The sequence below is a fragment of the Scomber japonicus genome, chromosome 23 (assembly GCF_027409825.1).
Source record: "Scomber japonicus isolate fScoJap1 chromosome 23, fScoJap1.pri, whole genome shotgun sequence".
NCBI lineage: Eukaryota > Metazoa > Chordata > Actinopteri > Scombriformes > Scombridae > Scomber > Scomber japonicus.
In genome coordinates this window covers 20040647-20065789 of record NC_070600.1, presented here as the reverse complement: position 1 = coordinate 20065789, position 25143 = coordinate 20040647, and the positions used below count along the sequence as shown (strand labels likewise).

General features: G+C 39.6%; 1 protein-coding gene across 2 annotated transcripts in view; it reads right to left on the bottom strand.

The window, feature by feature from the left end:
- Nucleotides 1-3239: 3239 nt before the first annotated feature.
- tmcc3 (transmembrane and coiled-coil domain family 3) overlaps nt 3240-25143 on the bottom strand; it is a 61048-nt gene continuing 39144 nt past the window's right edge. For both annotated transcript variants that reach the window (XM_053314159.1, XM_053314160.1), the window contains exons 2-5: nt 11542-11712; nt 8185-8963; nt 6197-6332; nt 3240-5091 (exon numbers count right to left, since the gene is read on the bottom strand). In XM_053314159.1, the coding sequence (XP_053170134.1) occupies nt 4789-5091; nt 6197-6332; nt 8185-8963; nt 11542-11712 (1389 nt within the window). In that variant the 3' untranslated portion in view covers nt 3240-4788. The remainder of the gene's footprint in view (nt 5092-6196; nt 6333-8184; nt 8964-11541; nt 11713-25143) is intronic.

Genomic DNA, 25143 nt, shown 5'->3' with positions numbered 1-25143 from the left:
ATTTGGATGATAAATCAACTGTTTTCTTTAGTCTCCTGTGACAATAAACTGAATATCTTTGGGTTATGGACTGCAGCTTACGATAAAACAAGACATTTCTAGGACATTAACTTTATCTATGGGACATTTTTGGGACAATTTTCACTATTTTCTGCCAAAGAACTAATTGACTAATCAAGAGGATAATCAACAGATTCATTTATAATTGAAATAATCATTAGTTGCAGCTCCAGACTAAACACTTCTGACTAAATACAGCAGAAGCAGAAACTTCCAGATGGGTTTAGTGAACTTATCAAGTTGCACTTGATTTAAATTCCAAGCACAGCTTTTCTGCAGCTCTTGCACATTAAAGATACTGGACTTATAAGGATCAGTTTCAGCCTCCTCTCTAACAAAAAAAGGGGGACAATAGCAGCATTCAGACATTCAGCCTTCAGTAGGTTTGTCTTTCAGTAGTTTAAACAGGAACATGGAGCAGCACAAGTCAAACCACTCCACTTTATTTCATACTAACCACATTTGACAGCCTTGTCACCGTCTAAATTGTTTTTCCATGCTGCTCATCAACGACTCTGTCTGACCTTCATCATCATCATCTGCTTCAAATTGTGCAGAAGTAGGACACATAATTAAGAGATATCGTTTGACATTTGGGGAAATGTGGAGAGAGTCTGATGAGAAGACTGAAAACACTCCGATGAAGCAGTGATGGAAGAAGTATTCAGATGCCTTTACTGAAGTAAAAGTACCAGTAAAAGTATTAAAGTAAAAGTACTGCAGTATTATGAGTGATGTAGTATGCAGTGTTACAGTTAAAGTACTGCAGTATTATGAGTGATGTAGTATGCAGTGTTACAGTTAAAGTACTGCAGTATTATGAGTGATGTAGTATGCAGTGTTACAGTTAAAGTACTGCAGTATTATGAGTGATGTAGTATGCAGTATTACAGTAAAAGTACTGCAGTATTATGAGTGATGTAGTATTACAGTAAAAGTACTGCAGTATTATGAGTGATGTAGTATGCAGTGTTACAGTTAAAGTACTGCAGTATTATGAGTGATGTAGTATGCAGTGTTACAGTTAAAGTACTGCAGTATTATGAGTGATGTAGTATGCAGTATTACAGTAAAAGTACTGCAGTATTATGAGTGGTGTAGTATGCAGTATTACAGTAAAAGTACTGCAGTATTATGAGTGGTGTAGTATGCAGTATTACAGTAAAAGTACTGCAGTATTATGAGTGATGTAGTATGCAGTATTACAGTAAAAGTACTGCAGTATTATGAGTGATGTAGTATGCAGTATTACAGTAAAAGTACTGCAGTATTATGAGTGATGTAGTATGCCGTATTACAGTAAAAGTACTGCAGTATTATGAGTGATGTAGTATGCCGTATTACAGTAAAAGTACTGCAGTATTATGAGTGGTGTAGTATGCAGTATTACAGTAACAGTAGTGGTTTGATCCCTCTGACTGATAAAGTTTAGAGGGACTTAAGAGACTTGTTATGCATTGTGTCGCGTCTTCATCTGAAAGTAACTAAAGCTGTATAATAATGTGGTGGATGTACTTCAGTGTTCCACGCTGCACAGCTCTTGTGTGTTTGTTGAAGCAATTTAAGTTCATTTTTATGTATGAATTCCTTATGTTGCTCACAGTAAGGTTTGATCTTTACAACACATCTAACATCATGTAGTCTGTCTGATCTGTCATCTGTCATGTATAATGGATGAGATGTCTGGAAATATAGAATAAAAGTCCCATTTTTTTTTTTTTTAGAAAAACAAAGATTTATTTCCTCATTTGAAAAAAAAAAAAACGTCATGGAAAACCCATAACCAGAAACTAATGCACATATAAGAGACAGATATTTGAAAATATACATTATGGACTTACAAATACAGCTTTGGAGGAGGGTGAACGTCTCTCTCTCCCCCGAGGAGCCGACAGTAATAGTGTTTGGGCCAGTTTTTGGAAAAACATCAAAGACGAATGATGATGAAGAAAAGAAAATCGATTTATCAGTATTTTATTAGAAAAGGCTATGATGCCTTTTTTATTAAAACTCCCCTATTTTTTGGCTTTTTTCTGAAGGGACACAAACAGAATAGAGTCACACAGTAGAAGAATTAAGCTGCATTGAAAAGGCATCAGTCCCATTTCACCCCCCCTCGTCATCACAGTGAAACAGGGTTAGGGAGCGTGGAGCTACATTGTTTGGTTCCATCTGTCCCAATTCATGACGCTGCTCTCGTCTCACATGAGAAAAAGTGTTGCTATGAGTTTTAGAAGATGTTACTGCTGCAGTTTTAAGTGATAAAGGCTAATTTTGCAATTTTAGAAAGATGGCTGACGTAGTAATTTATCATCCAGTGAATCAGTGCAAGTCATACATTTTATAATTTGACTGCAGGGTAGGACTCTCTGTGCTAGTTTTAAGACAAATGAGTCACTTCCCAGCTGTGCAAGAGTCAAATGTTAAAAAGGCTGAAAGGAATTATTATGAGCAATTACAAAAAATAAAATAAAATAAAAAGGTAAGAGCAGTAATCACTCCTGGCTTTTAAACGAGTCTCAACGGGTGGGAATCTTTTTCAACGTCTGAACTTTCTCGACAGACATCAAAGCTTCACATAAATCTGTTCACCTCGTAAAAAAAAAGAAAAGAAGGCAATTCAATAAAAATCAAGATCTTTAAGTCATCTTTTTTCTCTCTAATCGTCGAGGAGGAATCACACAGATAGTATCAAGTATCAGGTCGGCCTTCCTTAACGAGGCACAAGCGAGCTGGTCGATACTTTCTTTTTTTTTTCTTCTCAAATCTCTTTAAGAAGCAAAAGTTCAAACATGTAATGTATTTCACATGACGAAAAACTCTCAAAGCATCAAATCAAACACGACAGGAGGCAGTTCATGAGCTTTCCTTTAAAGGAATAGTTTGACTTTTTGGGAAATACACTTGACAGCTGATTAGCTTAGACTGCCATAACACAGCAACCAGCACCTGTAAAGCTCATTAACTAATACATTATGTACTATGTTTATACATATATGTTGTGCCAGGAAGTCAGAGGTGCAAATAAAACCCTGTTTAGTCTTTAAACTAAACATATACTAACAGGTTACTGGCTGTAGAGCTGCAATGACAATGAATCAAGTGGTTAACAGACAGAAAATGAATCTCAAACTATTTTAATAATCATTTTGAAAGATGAAAATGCAAAATGATTTCAGCTTCTTAAATGCATTTTTAAAACATTTCTTTAGTCCTATGTGACAGTAAACTAATATCTTTCAGTTCTGGACTAGTTAGGATGAAATTACACATTTGAGGTTGTGTCTTGAGCTCTGAGAAAGCATGATTGACAGCTTTATATTTACTACTATGGGCCATTTTTCTCAAGATTTTTCATTGAAGCAGTGGAAACTCCTAAGGCCTAAACGTCTTGTTTATTCCTTTTAATTCATTTAAGAACAAGATGCATTCTTAAGATAAGCTTTAATTGATTTATAGACACTTATTAGGTTTGTAAAGCTTGTGTTTGGCTATTAGTACAGGAAGTGAGTCATTTAGCCAGAAGTGACTCTTAGGTAAATACAGTTCTGTGTTGCACTTAGAGTTGATTGAAAGTGCTGCACTCAAGCATCTGCACACAATTCAGATTAATCTAGCCCATATTTGTGTTTGTGAAGAACAATTCTGCTGTTATTAAGTTGTAGATTTAAAACAGAACATGAAAATATTGTTTTTGGTAAGTTAATTAGACTTCAGCACCATGTACTCTACCATGGTTTAAATGTGTCAGTATTTAAAGTTGTGATTTTACATGAGTCTTATATTTATTTAGTTATCTACAGTAGATTTGAAACTCCAGCTTTCATCAGCGGCCCAAATATTTCATTTCCTGGAGGTAAGGATTTACCCCACGAGTCACTATTTGCCTACTACTCTGCAGCATATGTCCCAAAAAAAGTCGCACTATTCCTTTAAGACACACAGTATAAAACACACAAGCAGGTGTATACAGTATAAGACACAAACACACCCACAGGTTTAAAACAACGTGTATACCAGGCTTCAAAAAAATGAGACAAATAAAACAATCATCACATAAATACAGAACAGTAAAAGTTTAGACACACACAAGGAACAAATTCAACCTTCAGATTGGATTTGTGTTTGTGTTCGTCACAGCTGGCTGGTGTACGACGAGGCTTTCGGGGACTGTAGGCGTGCACCCATCGACCGCTTCACACGTACTGCCAGTGAGGGGTTTCGTTTTAGAGGTGTGAAGAGTTAAAATACACTTCAAATAATTACTGTATTATTTTTTTTTAAAAAAAGCCCCAAAATAAAGCCCATCACTCTATGTTTGGATTTTTAGTGTCCCTTATGACTGTAGTGATACTCTGTTATTCATTTTATGCACCTTCAGCTTTGTAGAGACAGCACATTTCTGTCACAGGATATATATCAGCTTAAAAAGTTCACGTGTGCATTATTCCTTTAAAGTATTTTCGGAAAGGAATTTGTGTGAACCTCATTTTTAGACATGCAAAAAAAGCACAGACCCCATAAATCAAGTCACCTTGGAGCCTAAAAACTGCTGCAGGAGGGAGGGGGAGGGGACTAGGGCTGGTGTAAGGCTACATGTAAACTCCTCGCTGTTTCCTGCGTCTCCATGACAACAGACCTACTGGAGGACCTGGACGCAGGCAGGGGTTGGCCAATGTTTGCTGGTCTCGTTGTGTCTCGTAGCTCCTGGTGTGGAGCGTGCGCGGCTCAGTGTGGGAGGAGCAATCGTTCCAAAGCGCACTGTAAATGTTCCCAGTTCTTCCACAGCAGAGCCAGAACGGACACGCCCACGCAGGTGAGCGCCAGGTGGAGGCGGCTACGCAGCAACGGGGCGGTGAACTTGGCCGCCGTGGAGACGCACACCAGGATCACCGTGACGATGGCCAGCATGATGTTGATGCATTTCCCGAGCAGCACCTTGGCGTCGGTGTTTTCCAGCTGAACCGTCTGCTGCTGCTGCTGCTGGAGCTCGAGCTTCGACACACGAGTCTGGCACGACTCCAGGACCTCCTGCACACACACATGCACACACACACACACACACACACACACACACACACACACACACACACACACACATACACACACACACACATAGACAAACATGGTTAAGATCAGGGAAAACACTAGAGAGTAATGAGTCAGAAGGGAAGGGCAGTGAAACTGGATTAGATAAGAATTAACATCAAGCTGTGTTGTTTGGGAGAAACTGTTATAAATCAGCACTTCGACACTGTTACATGTTACTCCCTCTCACTTAGTCGACCCTTTAGTCTTTATCTTTTAAAAAAAGGCAAAATTCACAAATTATTGTGGAAAAAAACAACAATATATTGTGAACCTACAGAGAGTTCTCTGCAGCTCCTCTCAGCTTTACGGAGATTTATAGCTCAGTTTAGCTCATTGTTCAGCTGTCTGGCTGCAACTTTACTGTTTTATTTCACTCTCAGTGCTCTTATAGTGTCGTTTTGGGCTGTTTACAGAAGAAATAGCTGTACCTGCTCAGCACCAAACAGCAAACAGACACATTTAGCTGTAGACTAGCAGGTGAACATAGTGGAGCATTTAGCAGCTTAAAGAGCTCCAGATATTTCCCTCAGGAGTTGTTAGAGAGTAAAAACAGAGCTAAAAGAGAGAGAATATTGGACTTGATATTCAGCAGGAGGACAGAAACACGACTCTAAATAAATGATTACGTTGCTCTGTAACTGCTGGATGTGCAAAAACGTAACTGTTCAATATATGAACCTAAAAGTCGTCAGTTTAGTGTTTCACAGCTCGTTTCTGCTGCCCCCAAGTGGTCAGAAATCAGTTAACGCAGGTTAAAGTCAGGCTGCTTTTGAGCATTGAATTAATCATTTGATCAGAAGACGTAAAAAGTATTGAACATATTAAGAAAAATGCCCATTAAAACAACTTTATATGTGTTGTTTTATATAGCCGAAAGTCCAAAATGCAAAAATATTTTATGTCTGCACATTTAAAACATAGAAAAGCACACGCACAGGCTACATGTGAGCATCTTATCTTGTGCATTACGTAACTGCTTGGTTAAGACTAACTGTGTGTCAGCGTGTGTGTGAGTGTGTGCGTTTGTATAAAAGACACACGCTACCTGTATGTCTCTGGCTCTCTCGTAGGCCTGATACGCCACTTTCTCCTCAATGCTGGCCAGTTCCTGCTTCAAGTTACTGGTCTCATGCTGGTGGAGCTCCGTCAGGTCATTTAACTGGTCCTCCAACCTCTCATACCTGACAGACAGAAACACACACACACACACACACACACACACACACATACACATACACACACACACACAAACATGTAGAGTAGGTGGAGGCAGAGAACCAAGGAGAGCGAGAGAAAAGATGCATAATTGAGTGTGCGTGTGGGCGAGTGACAGTACAGCAGTTTATCTACTACGGCAAGTAAGCTGCTGAAACATTTGCCCTTGGTTGACTTAGCAACAGTCTGGGGGTTTGTGTGTGTGTGTGTGTGTGTGTGTGTGTGCATATGTGTGTGTGTGTGTGCATGTGTGTGTAAACTCCACTCTCTATTTTTAGTCTACAATAGCTTATAATAATGGCCCTCTAAACTGTCAAAAGCTCTTTAAAGTTCAGCAGCAGATGTGTGAACACAAAATTTACCCAGTTAGGAGTGTTGTTACAGCAGAGGATTTATTTTTTAGGGGAGTGGAAGAGAGTGGAGGGGGGGCAGTGAAGCATCTGCAGCAGAGAGACTTACATTTTAATACACATAATCATTTTTACATGTTAGGTTGTGAAACAAATTAATCCAGAACAGTGACTGTAGACTGTGTTAGCTTGTGTAAAATGAAGCGTTATCTACTTGTGACCCTTCGTGCACTGTGAGCTGTTCAATTTAAGAGTGATTTTTGTTATTGGATTGATTCATCTGAGGGAGTTTTATAAGCTCAAGAAGATAAAAGTATCCAAGAAAAAGAGCAAATATTTGAGAAGGTTGAAGAAATAGAAAAATATTTGCTTGATTCTTCTTTCTTATCCTTTTAATCTTGAGGTTAGGATTCACTGATCTAGATAATAGAATATATATACTTTAAAAGGGAGCATTTCACTTCATTTTTAACTCAAAAATAATTTACTGGAGATGGAGAATCTTATTCAGCCTCTGAAAACAGTTATGCCATCTGTATTTCCTTTATCTGAGAGAGAAACTCAAAAGATATCAGTCCGATTATCTCAGCTTTCCTAACAGCGATCCTGTGTTACAGATTGAGGCCATCGAGTTTGAAAGACTCAGGTGTTAACCAGAGGGGAGGTTCATGTGGCTGCATCATGGGAAATATAGGATCCAGTGTTTTTGGAGCTTGAGCCACACAAGGGACTAAAAATCAGTACATCTCTGCTTCTGCTGCATTGATTTCTGAGCATTATTTTTTAATGTGTCTCTCACAAGAGCTGTTGAAAGTGACATAAAACTGTCTTAAGTGCTTTGTAACCTATTGAGACACTTATAGTCCTTAGTCGAAATTTAATTGTTCATTGTTTTTGTTCCTTTTCTTTATGTTGTCCACTTCTTCTCTCTTATTATCAGCTTGTCAATCAACTGTGAAGCACTTTGAACTACATTAAACTGAATGAAATGTGCTATATAAATAAAGTTTGAATGATTGATTGATTGATAGCTAAATTATAGTGTTTAAAGGTCAACATGTATTTTAATTCTTATTCTATTCGTTTCAAGATGTGGTTTTAAGAAGACTAATTAAAAAGGGTTAGATTAAATGCCAAAAATATATATTTCAATACTCAGGATTAGTTAAGTAAAGACTCTTTTCAGTAATTCCTGTCGGTAAAGATTGTGATGACACTGATTGACTTTTACTGGGGTTGAGTTGTGGTCAATGTAATTACTTATATCAGTAATCTGGTCATTACACACTGCAGAGGGCAATGATGTGCTCACATGGACTGATACAATTAATCTAATAGAAGAAAATTTAATTGGAAAATGTGTGTGTTATTTTAAACAGACTATAAATGGATATGTGTATGTGTTGCAGAGTGAGTGATTTAACTCTTCCAACCATCCTAAAAACACATTTTCGGAGGCGGCCCTCACCTGTATCTCTCCTCCTGCATCGTCTGCGTAAAGTAGCTGTAGTCTCGTTTGAACTGTGTGTTCAGAGTCTCCATGTCCTCCGCCAGCTGTGATTGGGCCTCCCTGATCTCCCTCACCATCTCCAGCACCTCCCCAAGGCGCCCGTTGGAGTCAGACCTACCGGGCCCTCCTGACCCAGCCCCCGAGCCTCCAGCCGGGTTCCCGTTTGAGTCAGCGGACGCCGACGTCCCCGTGGAGCACTCATCATCGCTCTGGTACTTGGTCGTCTTGGCTACTGTGTTGGCGCTGCCGCTCAGACCCCTCGCCCCACTGTCCACTTTCAGCCCGGACTCCGTCTCCATGGAGCTCTTGAGGTGTGCAATGTTGTCGGCGCTGCCAAACTTGTTCCTGATGAGGTTGGCGAACTCCCGAGACTTGTTGAAGAAGAAAGGCGGCGAGAGCGACACACCGGGTCCGATCGTCTTCACCTTGTCCAGAGCCGGGTGTCGTCCTGTGGCGCTGACGTCCCGCAGGCTCCCCTCCTTGCTGTGGGTACCGGACTCTTTGCCGTTGTCCTTGCTGCTGTGCTTGCCGTTGGTCTCGCTGTCTTTCACGCGGCGGTGGTACTGCTCCAGCTTCCTCTGCAGCCGGGCGATGCTGTGCGCCGACTTTTGGTTCTTCTTCTCGAACACCTGGCGTATTCGTCCCACCTGCTGCTTGTCGGCGTTGTTCACCAGCTTCAGGTACTCGGCCACGTTCTGGTCCCGGGCCGACTGCTCCACCTTGATCTGCTCGGTCACCTGAAGAGAAAAAAAGCAGCAAAAATTGATTCTTTATGAAGACAGATGCTAAAATTATATAATAACTTAGAGAGGGAGCATTTCAATTCATTTCCTTTATCACACTTTATTAAACGTGTAATAAAATCTATTCTGTCCATGCAATTTAAACCTTCTGACAAAATCTACCATCATAAAAACTCTGGAGTACACTGGTTAAAAGTTATTATCCATTCTTCTGGTTTTGGTCTCAGTCTGACAGTCTTTATTAAAATGCATTCATCATGATGTAGGAAGTCGGGTGAAGCTGAAAGGATGATTTCTCTGCAACTGAGAGGAGAGTTCACCCTTATATAGTCCAGAGTGTGTACATAATTTGTCTTATTCCTCTGTATAAGACAAATGTTCCCCAAAATAGTGCAGAAAAATCTACTGTATGGAGGACATCTGTTTAAAGTTATTGTCCATACTTCTGGTTTTGCATTAAAGGCGTCCGACAGTGTTTATTAAAATGCATTTATCATGAAGGACGTGGAGGAAATGGAGGAAAGGATGATTTCTCTGCAACTGAGAGGTGAAGACTGGAAGACAATAAGTCGATTCTTGATTTGGCAGGAAGGACGTAACACTGACTAGACAGTTTCTCTCTGAACAGAGGAGAGTTCATCTTTAAATAGTCCTGAGTGTGTACATATTATGGGCCTGATTTACTACACTAGGTCTGCATGTGCAAACTTGACATAAGCTGATCTACTAATGAGGCGCACTAAAGGTTGCGTCTTTCAACTCTGCAAGATAATACGCCCTGCCAATTTAGTACGCTTGCCTCCATGAATATGTAATATCAGGCATTTTAACCCCAGTGTGCAAAATACAGGGAGGAGGAAATGCAAATATGTTAATTTAGCACACGCATTGTGATTTACCAAACATGTTGGTGATTTTGTTGACGGTAACTGCATCTATAAATAATACCTTTGAAGGGCAGGTATTAAGTGGCTGCACACTGCGCACAGATTACTTCTGTTACTGTGGTGACGAGGAGACGGAGGCACAATGAAGTGGAATATTTTGGGTTTTACTAATAGCATTGACTTTGTCACAAATACTCTCCCATATGTCGGTTATTCTGGTAATATTTTATTGCTATATCTCAATATATTTGTTAACCTCTTCCACTAGAACCTGATCACGTTTCATTTTGCGCTTGCAGCTTTCTGCTCGTCTAAACTCTCCATTAAGACACGCAAAACCCATAGACTGTATAAAAGAAATGGACGTAACATCCTAACGTCACCCATTGGTTTGGGGACTGCTGCTCGGAAGCCAATAGTTTCGAATCTAGGCAGCGCCATCTTGAAAATTTCAGGTGCATGCTGGGGAAAAAAAAAACATGGATTCTACTTATATGGGCATGAGGCGGGGTCAAGGGCGGAGTGGGGAGGTTGCGATAGGTTGTGAGGGCTGGATCTCGAGGACATTGGTCAATCAACCTGTCAATCAGGACGTAGCCACACCCTAATGCATACCCTGCTTTATCGTCAAATATAAAATCAGGGAGGCCAAAATTTCACAAATGAACATCATACTGCATTGAAGAAGGCTTTAAACTAGCGATTGAGACCATAAACACATTTTGAAAATGTTTACTGAGGTTAGAAATCAAGTGAGAAGTTGGTGAATTCTCCATTGACTTGTATTGAGATGGAAGTCCTTTTGACACCAAAACAGTCGCCTCCTGGTGGCCTTTTGATAGAATGCAGTTCTAAGTTACTTCCGCGTTGGCTTCATTTCAGAGGACCAGAACTCCCCGCCTGGCAAAACCCTTATTTAAATACTGCTGTCTGAACCTGTTGCACCTGTTTTTATTTACGCAGTTATTCTTAATATATCACTCAGGCGCAATGTGTCTTCTCCTCTATAGGTGTCTGTGTGTGTCTCACAAGACCTCTGACCTCTGACCCTCACAATAATAATTAGGTGTTAATAGATGTGTGGATCGGTGGTTTTAGGTCGATACCCGATCTGCTTATTAAGATCATTGCTGCTGCTGATAACGAGCCAAGCATCCACGAAAATAATTATAATGCTGATACTGAATAAATGAATCTGACACAGCATTTTAATGAGTAGTGTTTGGATCAATACTTCTTGCTACTTGCTACAAACTTAACTTTTCTGTTTATTACTCACTGGGAGCAGTGATTCATTACATGATTTATGAATAACCTCTAATGAGGTTTTGGTTTCAGCCCTGTAATAACAAATGCCCAATGTTCCCAATGTAGAGGGGGCAATTCCACACTGAGGCACTTTCTTTTTTACAATTTTTAATGAAAGCTGAGACCACGAGGAGAATAAAAGTGGCAGAATATGGGCTGAAATAAAACTAATTCAATCAATTAATATAATACTATCATATCTGAGATTCAAATGGGAAGCAGCTCCGTATTGGATAGTAAATACTGCCGTTATTGCTCTTCAAACTACAACAGAGCCGAGCTACAGAGATGCTTAACTCTTTATTTCCTGTGTGTGTGTGTGTGATGTTTGTCGGCTCTGTGAGTCAAACACAAGACACCGACACGTTTCCTCTGACCTTAAGGATCTTCTGCTGCAGGCTGTCGATCCCCAGCGGCCCTTTAGTGAAATCCAGGCCCACCCCGTCATCTCCGACGCTGTCCACCACATCCAGGTTGGACTCTGAGCCGCCACGCCGCATGGGCACCGGGATGCTGAGGATGTTGACATCGCAGCTGCTTCGCTCCGCCTGATGAAACAAAAACACACACGAGAGAGAAGATAAATGATTTAATTGGGGGAAAAAACAAACCTTCAGATTTCAGTGCGTTATCTCAAGAAGAGCTGATATCAGTTTCGTTTGAACATCAAACGCCAGAAAACATCAGAAACTTCCACTTTTATATTAGAAATGGAGAAATTATCTTGTGCAAAAACTCCCCGAAGGAGCAAAAATGGTGCAAAACTCAATTGTGAAAACACTACACAAGAATATGTAACGTATTTTACAGATTAAAGACATTTCAGGTGTTGCAGCCTGAACTATGTACCAAAACAACAGCTACACACACACACACACACACTCACACACACACACACAAAATAATCAGTCATTGATCGGGAGGTATCAGGTGTGCTTGTGTGCCTTGAAGAAAGAAAGAAAGAAAAAAAAAAGGGTCTTTCATCTTCTCGGTTCTTAGCGTTTCTCTTTTTGAACCGTCTCTCTCATCTCTTGGTAAGCATATCACTCACCTTGGCATGCAAGAAAGAGAGAGAGAGAGGGAGAGAGAGAGAGGGAGAGGATGATGGAGAGTAAGAGCTGACAAAAGAAGAAAAAAAACAACAACAAGCGGATCAAAAAGAACATTGAGGACACGGTCTTGAGAGGATTGTGGTGTTTAGACTGAGAGGAGGAAAGAAGCAGCTGATGATGATGAGACTGTAAATCTGTCTTAAGACTGAACAATGGTCAGTGAGTGGAGCAGCCACTCTTCACAAAACAGCCTCCGGTGAGCACTGTACCGAAAATCCTCTCTCTGTATTGACAAAAGCAGACGATTATGTAAGGCAAGCTAAAATATTAGTACAGTATGTGGTAACTCTAGTTGCCACGGCAGCAAAAGACCACACAGATATACACACACACACACACACGAGCAAACTGCTGACATACCCCGAAGGCGTGTTTTTTTTGTTTTTCCCTTTGGCCTTTATATTTTCTTTCTTTTCACATAAACATGCAGAGTAATAACACTTTATATATTGTGTCCTGCTGCTCGTTAGCTGTGCAGCCTGCAGAGTCAGCACACCTTTACATCTTTATTTATTTATTAACTCAAGAGTCATTCATGCAAATGCATTGTTATCACTTCTCACTACTCCTGAGTACAGATGGCTGAAACCTGCAGAACAATCACACATTAAAACGCAAACATCGGCTCCAGCCAGACGGCCAGAAACTCAAACATGCTGCTACCATTAAGTCCGTCTAACACTCGCACACTGAACTGATGAGTTTTTAATGAAGTTAAAATAAATAACACTTGGAAAATACTTCAATTCTACTCTAGGAATCAAATTGATCCCCATCTGTTTTGACTGTTCCTTCTTTCCTCCCTTCCTTTCTTCCTTCTGTCCTTCTCTCTCTCTTTCTTTCCTTCCTTTCTCCCTCCTTCCCTCCTTCCTTCTTTCCTCCCTCCCTCCTACCTTCCTTCCTCCCTTCCTTCCTTCCTCCCTCCTACCTTCCTTCCTTCTTTCCTCCGTCCTTCCTTCCTCCCTCCTTTCCTTCCTTCTTCCTCCCTTCCTCCCTCCCTCCTTTGCCTGCTTCCTTCTTCCTCCCTCCCATCCTTCCTTTCTTCTTCCTCCCTTCCATCCTTCCTTCTTGCTCCCTTCCTTCCTCCATCCCTCCTTTGCTTCCTTCTTTCTCCCTCCCTTCCTTCTCCCTCCCTCCCTCCCTCCCTCCCTTCCTTCCTTCTTTCCTTCCTTCTTCCTCCCTCCCAAAAATGCCACTAACACACTGAACTGATGATTTTTGAATGAAGTAAAAATAAATAACACTTGGAAAATACTCGAGGAATCTTCACCCTAAAGGAAGCTGTTTTCACAGTCTGATAGCTTGTGATGATATCTTTATAATTTATAGCTTTAAAAGGACAAGGACACAAAACCCTTTAAGGCTCACCCCTAGGAAACATCTGAAGGTTTCAGTAGCCTTTTCTTTTTTTTACAACAGGGACTTTCTGGAAGTGACCACAATGAGTGCTGTAGAAAGGATTTTAGAGTCCAAATCCCCCTCTAAGCAAAACCACTTCCTAAAAAACCTCAAAAACAAGCTGAAAAACTACTATTTGTCACAATTGTGGTATATTTTCTGCACATTTCTTCTCTCTACATGCTCTTTCGGACAGAGAAATGCTGAAACTCCTTTTTAGATGACTATACACATTTATTTTTGTGTTCCTAAAACTTCTCAGGTCATCAAAATTGGTCTGAGATGACCTCTGTGTGATGAGTAGCAGCTTTTTATTTGAACTCATTGACCAATCAATCAATAAAAATGAATGTTCCAAATCAATATCACAGTTCATTATACAAACAGACCCTGATTAACTCCTTCTGGCTGCAACGTAATTAGAAAAAATGCTACTTTATCCTTAAAATCGATCATTTGTTAATAACAGCCTGATTTATACATCATGATCAGCTGTGCACCACACACACCATCATCATCATCATCATCATCATCATCTTCCTCCTGCAGCAGCATGAATTAAAACCTCCTTCTTTCACTTCACACACTACCAACATCTCTGCCTTCTTCTCCTCTTTTTCACCACCTCTCCCCCGGCTGTAAATCAGCTGGGACTCTAGAGTGCAAACGAGCCGCCGCAACTCAGCAGTCTGAACACGTAGCGGACACCCACTGGAAAAATAAAAAAAAAGTGGGTCTGAGGGTGAGAGTGGGAAATTATTAACATGTGAACACACGCCAATGTGTGTGTGAGGTTTGACACTTTCAAGCTGTCAGTAACATTTACATTATTGGATATCACTTTATATTCTAGAGACTGTAGATACTGTAGATATATATGTATGTGTTAATGCATCTATACAGAGATGGAGAGGTTATTATGGAAATGTAATAGGTTACAGATTACTAGTTACATTACTTATTACATTTTAAATAGGGTAACTGTTTCAATTACTTCATCAAAGTAATGTTTCTAATTCTAATTAGAAGTTTTCAGCACCAAAATCTAAGTCCAGCTGTTTTTCATGGATACTGACATGATTTATAAGGGAGATCATTTCTTATAAAGCAACATTTATCTCTCATTTGAAGATTTATTCATTAGTTCATGTAGATTTTGAAATATAAAATAAAGATATTTGATGAAAAAAGTAAAAAGTTTGGCATCAGATTAATTGGTACTGTGACACCATTTAAACCCATGTGTGCTCCAAATAAGCCCATGTCATGATTTATTTACAAAATATCAAAAAATATATTGTTTTCAAATAATTAAAAACAGTAATATATGTATTCAGTAACATGTTAAATATTTAAAAAATGAGGATAAAACCCTCCTGAGCTAAATCTTAAAGATCTGATTTCAGATGTCTGTTAGTGTCTGTCAGGGTTTTAGTTGATTTTCTGTTCTTGTTGTGCCACTTCCTGTTTTATTTTGAAGTCCTGCCGATTAATTGTACCTTTGCCTGTTGAACTGCCTACCTGGTTTTGATCTCCGCCTGCAATAAAGGACTCTGAGTAAGCCGAAGCCCATCGGTTCCTTCATTGTGTCCTAACCCTTTGTAATCATCAACATTTTCATAAGTAACTGTAATTAATGACACATTTTTTCTCAGTAACTGTAACAGATCACACTTACATTTATCTTAAGCCATTATATGGAACTAGTTACTTCCCAACACTGCATGCATGTATGAGAAAATGGATGCTAATCTCTAATTTTAGGGTAGATGATGTGTAAACTGTGTGTAGGTGCATGTGTCTATATTCATTTGCATTAGGAGATATTAATTATAGTGACTCAAACTGACCTTATATGTCATGTTATTGTCCTTATAACTACAGTCTCTTCTTTTATTCACTACTGTATTGTTGACTGTCTCCATTTCTTCACTCCAAAACCACCAAAACCAAAAACCCCTAAAAACATGTGAACAGGCTGAGGCACCATATGTCTCAGAGGGCACACGTGTCTGTTTTGCAGAGCAGATATCTGGTCACTACTCATCCCGTGACCCTGGCGTGCACTCAGGCCATTTAGATTATTATACAGATGGGTGGACATATAACCACACACACACGCACACACACACACACACACACACACACACACACACACACACACACACACACACACAACCTGGGTCAGGAAGGATTGAGCATTAAGCATTCGTCCACTGGTTGATATTCACTCTGACTTGTCTCTCCAAAAAATAAAAAATGTATGAATGAAAGGATGTGAAAGCAGGATGTGTGAAACTTTTGCTCCGAGCACTAAAAACTGCTGCAGAAATGCTTCAAATTTGATTTTTCACAGCAGACTGTCTTCAAATGGAATAAACCCAACAACAACAAAAAAAAGTCATCCTGCTGAATTTGCATAACATCTGCAGCATCCGGGGCTCAAGTCAGGCCTGAAACCAGAAATATACATGCAAATAAAACTCTACCAAACTTTGCATTGTCTTCTGCTTTTCAGTTCTTCTTCTTTTAAAAAGGGCACTGGTCCTCTCACTCCCACAAACAACCACACAGACATTTTATCAGTGGAGGATTAGTTCGTCATTCATCAAGTTAAAATTCAGTAGTCTGGTTTCAGCTTCTCAGATGTGAGGATTTGCTGCTCCTCTCTGTTTTATTTGATTGTAAACCAAATATCTTTGAGTTCAGGCTGTTTTTCACACTTTATAGATTCAACTATTGATTGATTAAACTGACAAATGAACACAAAGCTCAGCTGCTAGGTTGGTTTTACAGGTTTTATGGTCATAAATCAAAGTTTTGAACTGTTGAACAGGTGAAAAGTAGGAAAAATGGATTCAATTCAGTTCTTAATGTCTGTATCGATTTTATAGAAATTCATCTAACAATTGCCATAAAATTTCACTGGTGGCACTAGAGGGGAACTCAGAGTATCATGAGGATGTATCGTATGGTAACCACGAACATCTGTACCTAAAATTAGGTTAAATCCATTCAACAAGAGGAAGTTGAGATATTTAATTAAAGTGAAAGTTTTAACCTGCTGGTGGTTCAAAAGGGATAGTCAGGATATTACTAAAGTTACAATAATTAATCACTATGGCAACGTGTATATTTGCACCAAATTTCATGCCAATTAATCCAATAGTTGTTTGGTTCCCTCATGAAAAAAAAACTATTGAATCATTGCTCATCAATACTGGACAATATCTACACCAAAGCTTCTGAGATTGTTTTCCCTTATTTATTTGACCATATTTAATATATGATTTTGTATTATAAATCCTAATTTTATATATTTGTTTTTACATTTTCTTATTTTCTCTCGCGTGCATTGGTCTCCATCTTTTCTTTGTTTTTGTTCTTTTTCTTTATGTTGTCCTCCGTCTACACTTGTTCTGTCTCATTATGAGCTTGTCAATCAACTAAGAAAAGACATGTGACCTACATTAACCTGTATGAAAGCTGCTTTATGAATAACGTTTGATTGATTGAGACGTGAAGCAAACTTTAAGTGATTTATGAAGTAATTTCAGTAGTAATGAGTGAAGTTTTGAGTCATATGCCTGATGACTGATGATTATTACATAATGACTACAGAAAAATCTACTAATTTCTTCACATTTATTATTGAATTAATACACATATACTGTTTTAAACCTTCTCTATAATCCCTATTCAAGACACATGTGCTACTATTTGCCTGTTCATATATAACGTGATATTATAATGCATGGAAATGATGTTGATATCAAACAAGAACGGGCTTACACAGGCTTTATCTTTACACAGAGAGGTTTTTTGTCATTGATGTAAGAGGTGACTGACCGACTGGCCTCGCTAATCCTGGAGCCACGCTACTAGGAAAAACTGCTAAAAAAAACAATATAAAGATTATCTGATTGTAAAATGATCATTAACCCTTAACTGGTTTAAAGTTAGTACAAAAAAACAACCACAACATGTAAGGAGGAGGAGGTGAAGCAGATATGGGTTAGGGTTAGAGTATGATTTGCATTCAAAAAGCTAAGATTAGATAGTGGATAGAGAGAGAGAGAGAGAGAGAGAGAGAGAGAGAGAGAGAGAGAGAGAGAGAGAGAGAGAGAGAGAGAGAGAGAGAGAGAGAGAGAGAGATATAGTGAGTGAGTGAGTGAGTGAGTGAGAGAGAGACAGAGAGACAGAGAGAGAAAGAAAGAGAGATATATAGAGTGAGAAAGAAAGAGAAAGAAAGAGTGAGTGAGTGAGTGAGTGAGTGAGTGAGTGAGAGAGAGAGAGAGAGAGAGAGAGAAAGAAAGAGAGAGAGATATATAGAGAGTGAGAAAGAAAGAGAAAGAGTGAGTGAGTGAGTGAGTGAGTGAGAGAGAGAGAGAGAGAGAAAGAGAGAGAGAGACAGTAAGTGAGTGAGTGAGTGAGTGAGAGAGAGAGAGAGAGAGAGCGAGCATCGGACAGGCTCATTGATGGAGCTGGGAGTATGGGAGTAGGGGACCTTGCCACTGGGAGAGAGGAAGGCCTGGCATCGCCACACAGGAAACCGCCAAGGGAAAACCTTTCTTTTCCCTTCTCCCAGCGGAATCGGGCAGCTATTTATTCCCGTCTCCCAAATCCATCAACTTATTTTTCCGCTAACATGAGCCAGAAGGTAAAAAAAAAAAAAACATTGTCCCACACACAAAAAAAGAGGCAATCATAGCCCCTTCAGCCCCTTCAGCATCGATACGAAGAGCTGCGGACGTGAGATGTAACACTTTGTCAAAATCCAATCAGGAGTCTGCCCCGCCGGAGACAAACAGTCTGACGCTGATCCATCAAGTCAAGGCTGCTTACTGATAATGTGAAAGTGACTCAGGATGCTATTTATGTAAACTAAAACAACAGTCTCACAGTAACATCTCAACCCAGGCGATAAATATTAATGTGCTGATAGGACGGCATACTCAACGTGCATGTGTGAGGAGATAACATGGTGACCTACTGTATGCTGGGCGGAGGTAATAATAGAAAATCTGATTCTAGTATTGAATATATTTGAGTTTTTGACTGTTCCTTCTTTCCTCCCTTCCTTCCTTCCTTCCGTCTGTCCTTCTCTCTCTCTTTCTTTCCTTCCTCTCTCTTTTCCTTCCTCCCTCCCTCATTTGCTTCATTCTTCCTCCCTTCCTTCCTCCCTCCCTCCCTTCCTTCTTCCTTCCTTCCATCCTTCCTTCTTGCTCCCTTCATTCCTTCCTCCCTCCCTCCCTCCTATGCTCCCTTCTTCCCTCCGGCCTTCCTTCTTTCCTCCTCCCTCCCTCCTTTGCTTCCTTCTTCTTCCCTTCCTTCCTTCCTCCCTCCCTTCCATCCTTCCTTCCTCTCTCCCTCCCTCCCTCCTTTGCTTCCTTCTTCCTCCCTTCCATCCTCCCTTCCTCCTTCCTTCCTAAAAGCAGCAGACAGATTTAATGTAATAGAGATAATATACGACATTAGTCATCTATGAGGTGGCTTTAAAACAGCATGAGGCCACACACACACACACACACACACACACACACACACACACACACACACACACACACACACACACAGTCAGTCTGAACCAGCACACCAGATTAACACCGAGCTGATTTAAACTGGTCTGTGTTGAAGTGTTGTGGTTGAGGGGGGGGAATAATGGGATTTGGAGAATCCAGATCAAGAGATTTAGTGGCGGAGAACTTTAAAACCAGGCTTTTTTCCCCTTTTAAGCCAATCACAGGAGAGTACACCAACACAACAAGATGACATAAAACCAGCATGTAACTACATCACAGAGGACCAGCAAGACTAAAACACTGGAGAGTAGATCGCTTTGATATGAAATGAAACTACATATCTGGACACTTTAAACTACTTTAGTGATTTTTAGCTACAAACAAACAAGAAATACTGTTATGATAATTATGAAAATATTAAATTAAGACTAGTAGAGTAGTGTAAACTAGCTCCACCTCCAGCAGCTACAACAGTAACATGCTGCTCTAACACTGATGCTTCACTATTAATAATCTAATGATGTCATATATAATAATATATCACTACTTTTATTGTAATACTGCATACTACATCACTCATAATACTGCAGTGCTTTTACTGTAATACTGCATACTACATCACTCATAATACTGTAGTATTATATATAAAGTATTTTTACATGGCTGTGTTGGTACTTTCATTTCAGTAAAGGATCTGAATACTTACTTCAGTCTTCTCATCAGACTCTCTCCACATTTCCCAAAATGTCAAACGATACCTCTTAATTATGTGTCCTACTTCTGCACAATTTGAAGCAGATGATAATGATGAAGGTCAGACAGAGTCGTTGATGAGCAGCATGGAAAAACAATTTAGACGGTGACAAGGCTGTCAAATGTGGTTAGTATGGAAATAAAGTGGAGTGGTTTGACTGGTGCTGCTCCATGTTTCTGTTTAAACTACTGAAAGACAAACCTACTGAAGGCTGAATGTCTGAATGCTGCTATTGTCCCCCTTTTCTTGTTAGAGAAGGGGCTGAAACTGATCCTTATAAGTCCAGTATCTTTAATGTGCAAGAGCTGCAGAAAAGCTGTGCTTGGAATTTAAATCAAGTGCAACTCGATAAGTTCACTAAACCCATCTGGATGTTTCTGCTTCTGCTGTATTTAGTCAGAAATGTTTAGTCTGGAGCTGCAACTAACGATTATTTTAATTATAAATGAATCTGTTGATTATTTTCTTAATTAATGGATTCAAGAGTTTGGTCCATAAAATGTCAAAAAAGCTTCCCAAAGCCCAAGATTACATCCTCAACTGTCTTAATTTGAACAGAGAGAGGCATAGAAGACTAAATATTCACATTTGGGAAGCTGGAAACAGATAATTTGGATGTTTTTCTTCTTAAAAAAGACTAAAATCAATGAACTGATCATCAAAAAAGTCACCTAATTGTTTGAACTCTGTCTCAAAATGTCTTTTTTTTCTGAAATAACTGGCCGAGCTCTAGTGAGATACTCTGAAGTGAAAATTATGGATTCTGTGGAGAAATGCTGCTCCACTTTACTTTGAATTATGGCTCTCTCCCTCTCTCTCTCTCCATTATGTTCACCCTCTCCTGCATTATCAGGTTCTTACTTAAACAGCACAGAATATCTCTTCCTCTCTGCACAAATAAGGAGATGTACTCAGACACAATTTTGATTCAGCAGGTTCTTTTTATATTAAAAAGGTTTAATCTAACAAACCCTGTTATATTTGCCAAGGCCACTCTGTTCCTATCACACTTGAGAATAACACAGATGAGTATCCCTGGTAATGTATGACTGTACTTCCTGAGCCCCTCCGGAGAAAAGCTCATAAATATATATACGGCAAGTCTAATGCATCATACTGACACAGAATACAGCGCAGGGGTTACACACAAAACGCCGCACCTGCAATTCAAATTCATTCAACCACCTGCGAGGCACAAGATCGGCTCTGAAATGTGAAATGCAAAAAGCAAAAAGGAGCATTTCTTGTGGCAAGAAGATGACTAACGCCACTTCTGGAACAAATCAAACAGAAACGGGTATAAAGGTTTTGTTTGTGCTGCATGAATAATGATTTGCATATTGTATATTTATGTGTAATCATCTGTCAGTGTCTGAATTTGAATGGAATAGTCTCACATTGCTGCTAAATTAACCCAATAAAGCCTCCTGATGGCTTATATATGACAACAGTACAGTGCTGCTTAGTGTAAAAACACATGTAGAATTTACAATATTATAAAGCAGCGATGTTAACCGATGTTATAACGTTCTCTGCCACCATTTCCTGTTTGAAAAGTGGTCCACCCCCTTCTACTATGGAGCCAAAATGGCAACCGTTAAAAACGAGAAATGTCCATAGTTACCAGGCGGGGAGTTCGGGTCCTCTGAAATGAGGCCAATGCGGAAGTAACTTAGAACTGCATTCTATCAAAAGGCCACCAGGGGGCGACCGTTTTGGTGTCAAAAGGTCTTCCGTCTCAATACAAGTCAATGGAGAATTCACCAACTTCTCACTTGATTTCTAACCTCAGTAAACGTTTTCAAAATGTGTTTATGGTCTCAATCGCTAGTTTAAAGCCTTCTTCAATGCAGTATGATGTTCATTTGGGACATTTTGGCCTCCCTGATTTTATATGTGACGATAAAGCAGGGTATGCATTAGGGCGTGGCTACGTCGTGTTTGACAGGTTGATTGCCCAATGTCCTCAAGATCCAGCCCTCGCAACCTATCGCAACCTCCCCTCTCCGCCCATGGCCCCGCCTCATGCCCATATAAGTAGAATCCGTGTTTTTATTTTTCCCAGCATGCACCTGAAATTTTCAAGATGCCGCTGCCTAGATTCGAAACTATTGGCTTCCGAGCAGCAGTCCACAAACCAATGGGTGATGTCACGGATCTTTTATACAGTCTATAATAGTTACACACTCAACTTTTTGACTGTTTTGAGTACACTGCTTCCATACTTCTCAGTGTGAACGCAATTATGCACTCAAAATATTAAGTGTAAGTACAGAAGTATGTGATTAGAGACACAGCACGGGTCTTTACCTATGCTATGTGTCATATATTACCTTGTGCACACTCAATCTTAACACTGTGTCGTATAATTTTCACATTATTTTATAAATAAAAAAGAAAGGGGGCCAATTCTGCGTTCTCTCAACTTTCACATCGCCGCCTTATTTCCATCTGCACTGATGTGATTTGACAGCTCATTACTTCTCTTATCTCCAAAGGGAAATGTCTCTTATCTTCTCGGTCGACTTCACCATAACAGATTTTAATTTAAGCAGAGGAAACTCCAATTTAAGAAAAGGAAACCTTGGAGCTTGGAGATGTTGCAGCGAAGTTGAATAAAATGATGAAAGTCAGACCTAAAAAAAAAGTTTGGGGTAAGAAACAGATATTTGTGCCAAGAAAAGAGTAAATAAGACAGCTGGCTTGGTTTTGATGAAAGGTTATAGATTCTTTAAACTGCATTCACATCACGTGCTGAGATAGAAAAGAGGTTTCAGGTCACCTATGATTAAAAAAAAGAGGACGTTTTAAGGTGAAATGAGACATTAAGCTCTTGTGAATTGGTCTGTATGTAGGCTCCTGGCCAGAGGGGGGATCAGCAGGGACTCTGTGACCGCAGAGAGAGAGAGAGAGAGAGAGAGAGAGAGAGAGAGAGAGAGAGAGGCCTCCTGTGGCGTGGAAGAGCCGGCAGACAGACACGGCGACCCTCGGGGGCTCCGGAGGTCCAACAGCGAATTACCGGGAGGATAAATGGAGAGCAAAACAGTCACAGAGCAGACGGAAAACAGACGGAAAACAAAAGGGATGAGCTAAAATACAAACATGAGGGAGGTTAGGCATGATTCAGCATGAACTGAATGTAATATAATGTAATGTTGAGCAACTTACAATAGACTTATAATGTGTTATAATTGTTTATGATGTTTAGATGAATGATTCCCAGTAGGGATGTCAACAATTATTAATTAATTAAGGCGGTTTAATTAAGGTTTCAGTTGTTAGATATGTCCCAATACAATTAGTCTAATCCCATTTATCCTTTAATGAGACAGAAGTAGGAGACTATTTCAAATAAAGTCATTATTTTGTGTTTCATTTATAATCTAAGTAGTTTACTGGTCTTTAAATTCTTAATTAACTCGGATTTGGTGGCTAACTTCAGTCATGTCAGCAGTTAAAAGCTTAATACATTGTTACGCTCATAATGGATTATTGATTGTTAATGTTGTCAGCTATCGATTAAGGAAATTGCTTAAAAGTTGCTTATTCCAAGTAAATTAAGTAAGGCTTTCTTCAAATCAATTAAATATTTTAATCAATGAATTACTCCAAAGACGGCAACACAAGAAGATGAGGCTATTTAAGGAATCATGTCATCATTTGAATCATCTTTCAAGCAAAAAAAGCTAAAATTTCACTGCCTCCAGTTTTTCAAATTAAGAGTATTTGATGTTTATAATTTGTTTCTGGACTGCTGAGTGGACAAAACAAAGCATTTTAAATTGGGCTGTGGCAAATTATAATGAATATTTATCACAATTTTATGTTAATTTTTATCAACATGATGATGAAAGGAGAAAATAATTAGCAGCTTAATGGAAATAAATGTTGGCTGAAGCCCAATACTGATCATTTATTTGATTATTTTACATATAGTTGCCACATTAGGATTTATACTGCTATAAAAAAAAAAAAGTTCATATCTTGACATTAATTAGGGCCCGAGCGCTGACCAGCGCGAAGCCCTATTGTTTTTGCCATGATTATTATTCTTTTTTTTCTTCTCTCTCAACGACGGCCTTTTTGCCCCCCTGAACGTGCCTTAAAAGTCACCAAAGTTTGCACGCAAGCCAGACCCGGCGAAAATTTTGATATTTTATGGTTTGCAGAAATGGGCGTGGCAAAATGGCTCTCTAGCGCCCCCTACAAAATCTATAAAATCGAGCCCCTCGAGACAGATTGACATAGAGAAACGAAATTCGGTACACATGTTCATCATGCCAAGACGCACCAAAAAGTCTCTTGGACACATACCCTAACACCAACAGGAAGTCGGCCATTTTGAATCAAAATATTGATTTTAATGCAAAATGTGGCATCATATTTGAATGCACTACTCCTAGAGATTTCATCCCATCCACTTCAAATTCACACAGAGTCATCTTGAGACATTGGAGATGACAAGTTATCAAAAGCTTTTTCCCCCGTCATTCCTGGTTGCCATGGTGACTCGGCGAATTTCGATGCTTCGCCATGAAATTTCAAACCCTCATAACTTGACTCCACATGGTCTCAGCTTTTCCAAATTTCAGATGCTTGTTCAGGGTCCTGGTCTGAACACATGTACAGTATCATATTTAGTGACAGTCATAGCGCCACCTACTGGCAACAGGAAGTCACTTGCTTCATTCTTTCACTAATTACTCCCATAATCTTCATCCCATCCACTTCAAATTCACACAGGACCATCTTGAGAAATTGGAGATGAAAAGTTATCAAAAGCTTTTTCCCTCGTCATTCCTGGTTGCCGTGGTGACGTGGCGAATTTCGATCCTTCGCCATGAAAATTCAAACCCTGATAACTTGACTCCACATGGTCTGAGCTTTTCCAAATTTAATATGCTTGTACAGTGTCCCCGTCTGCACACATGTACAGTCTCATATTTAGTGACAGTCATAGCGCCACCTACTGGCAACAGGAAGTCACTTGCTTCATTCTTTCACTAATTACTCCCATAATCTTAAGTATTTACACCTGAAATTGACTCAGCTGAGACATAAGACCTTGGTGATGCTACATTCTGCAACTCGTGACCCATCATCAAATACTGTTGCCATGACAACGCATTCAACGCCATGAAATACGATTACACTTCTCAGGGGCAAAGGATGCCTCCACGGTAACGAAACTCA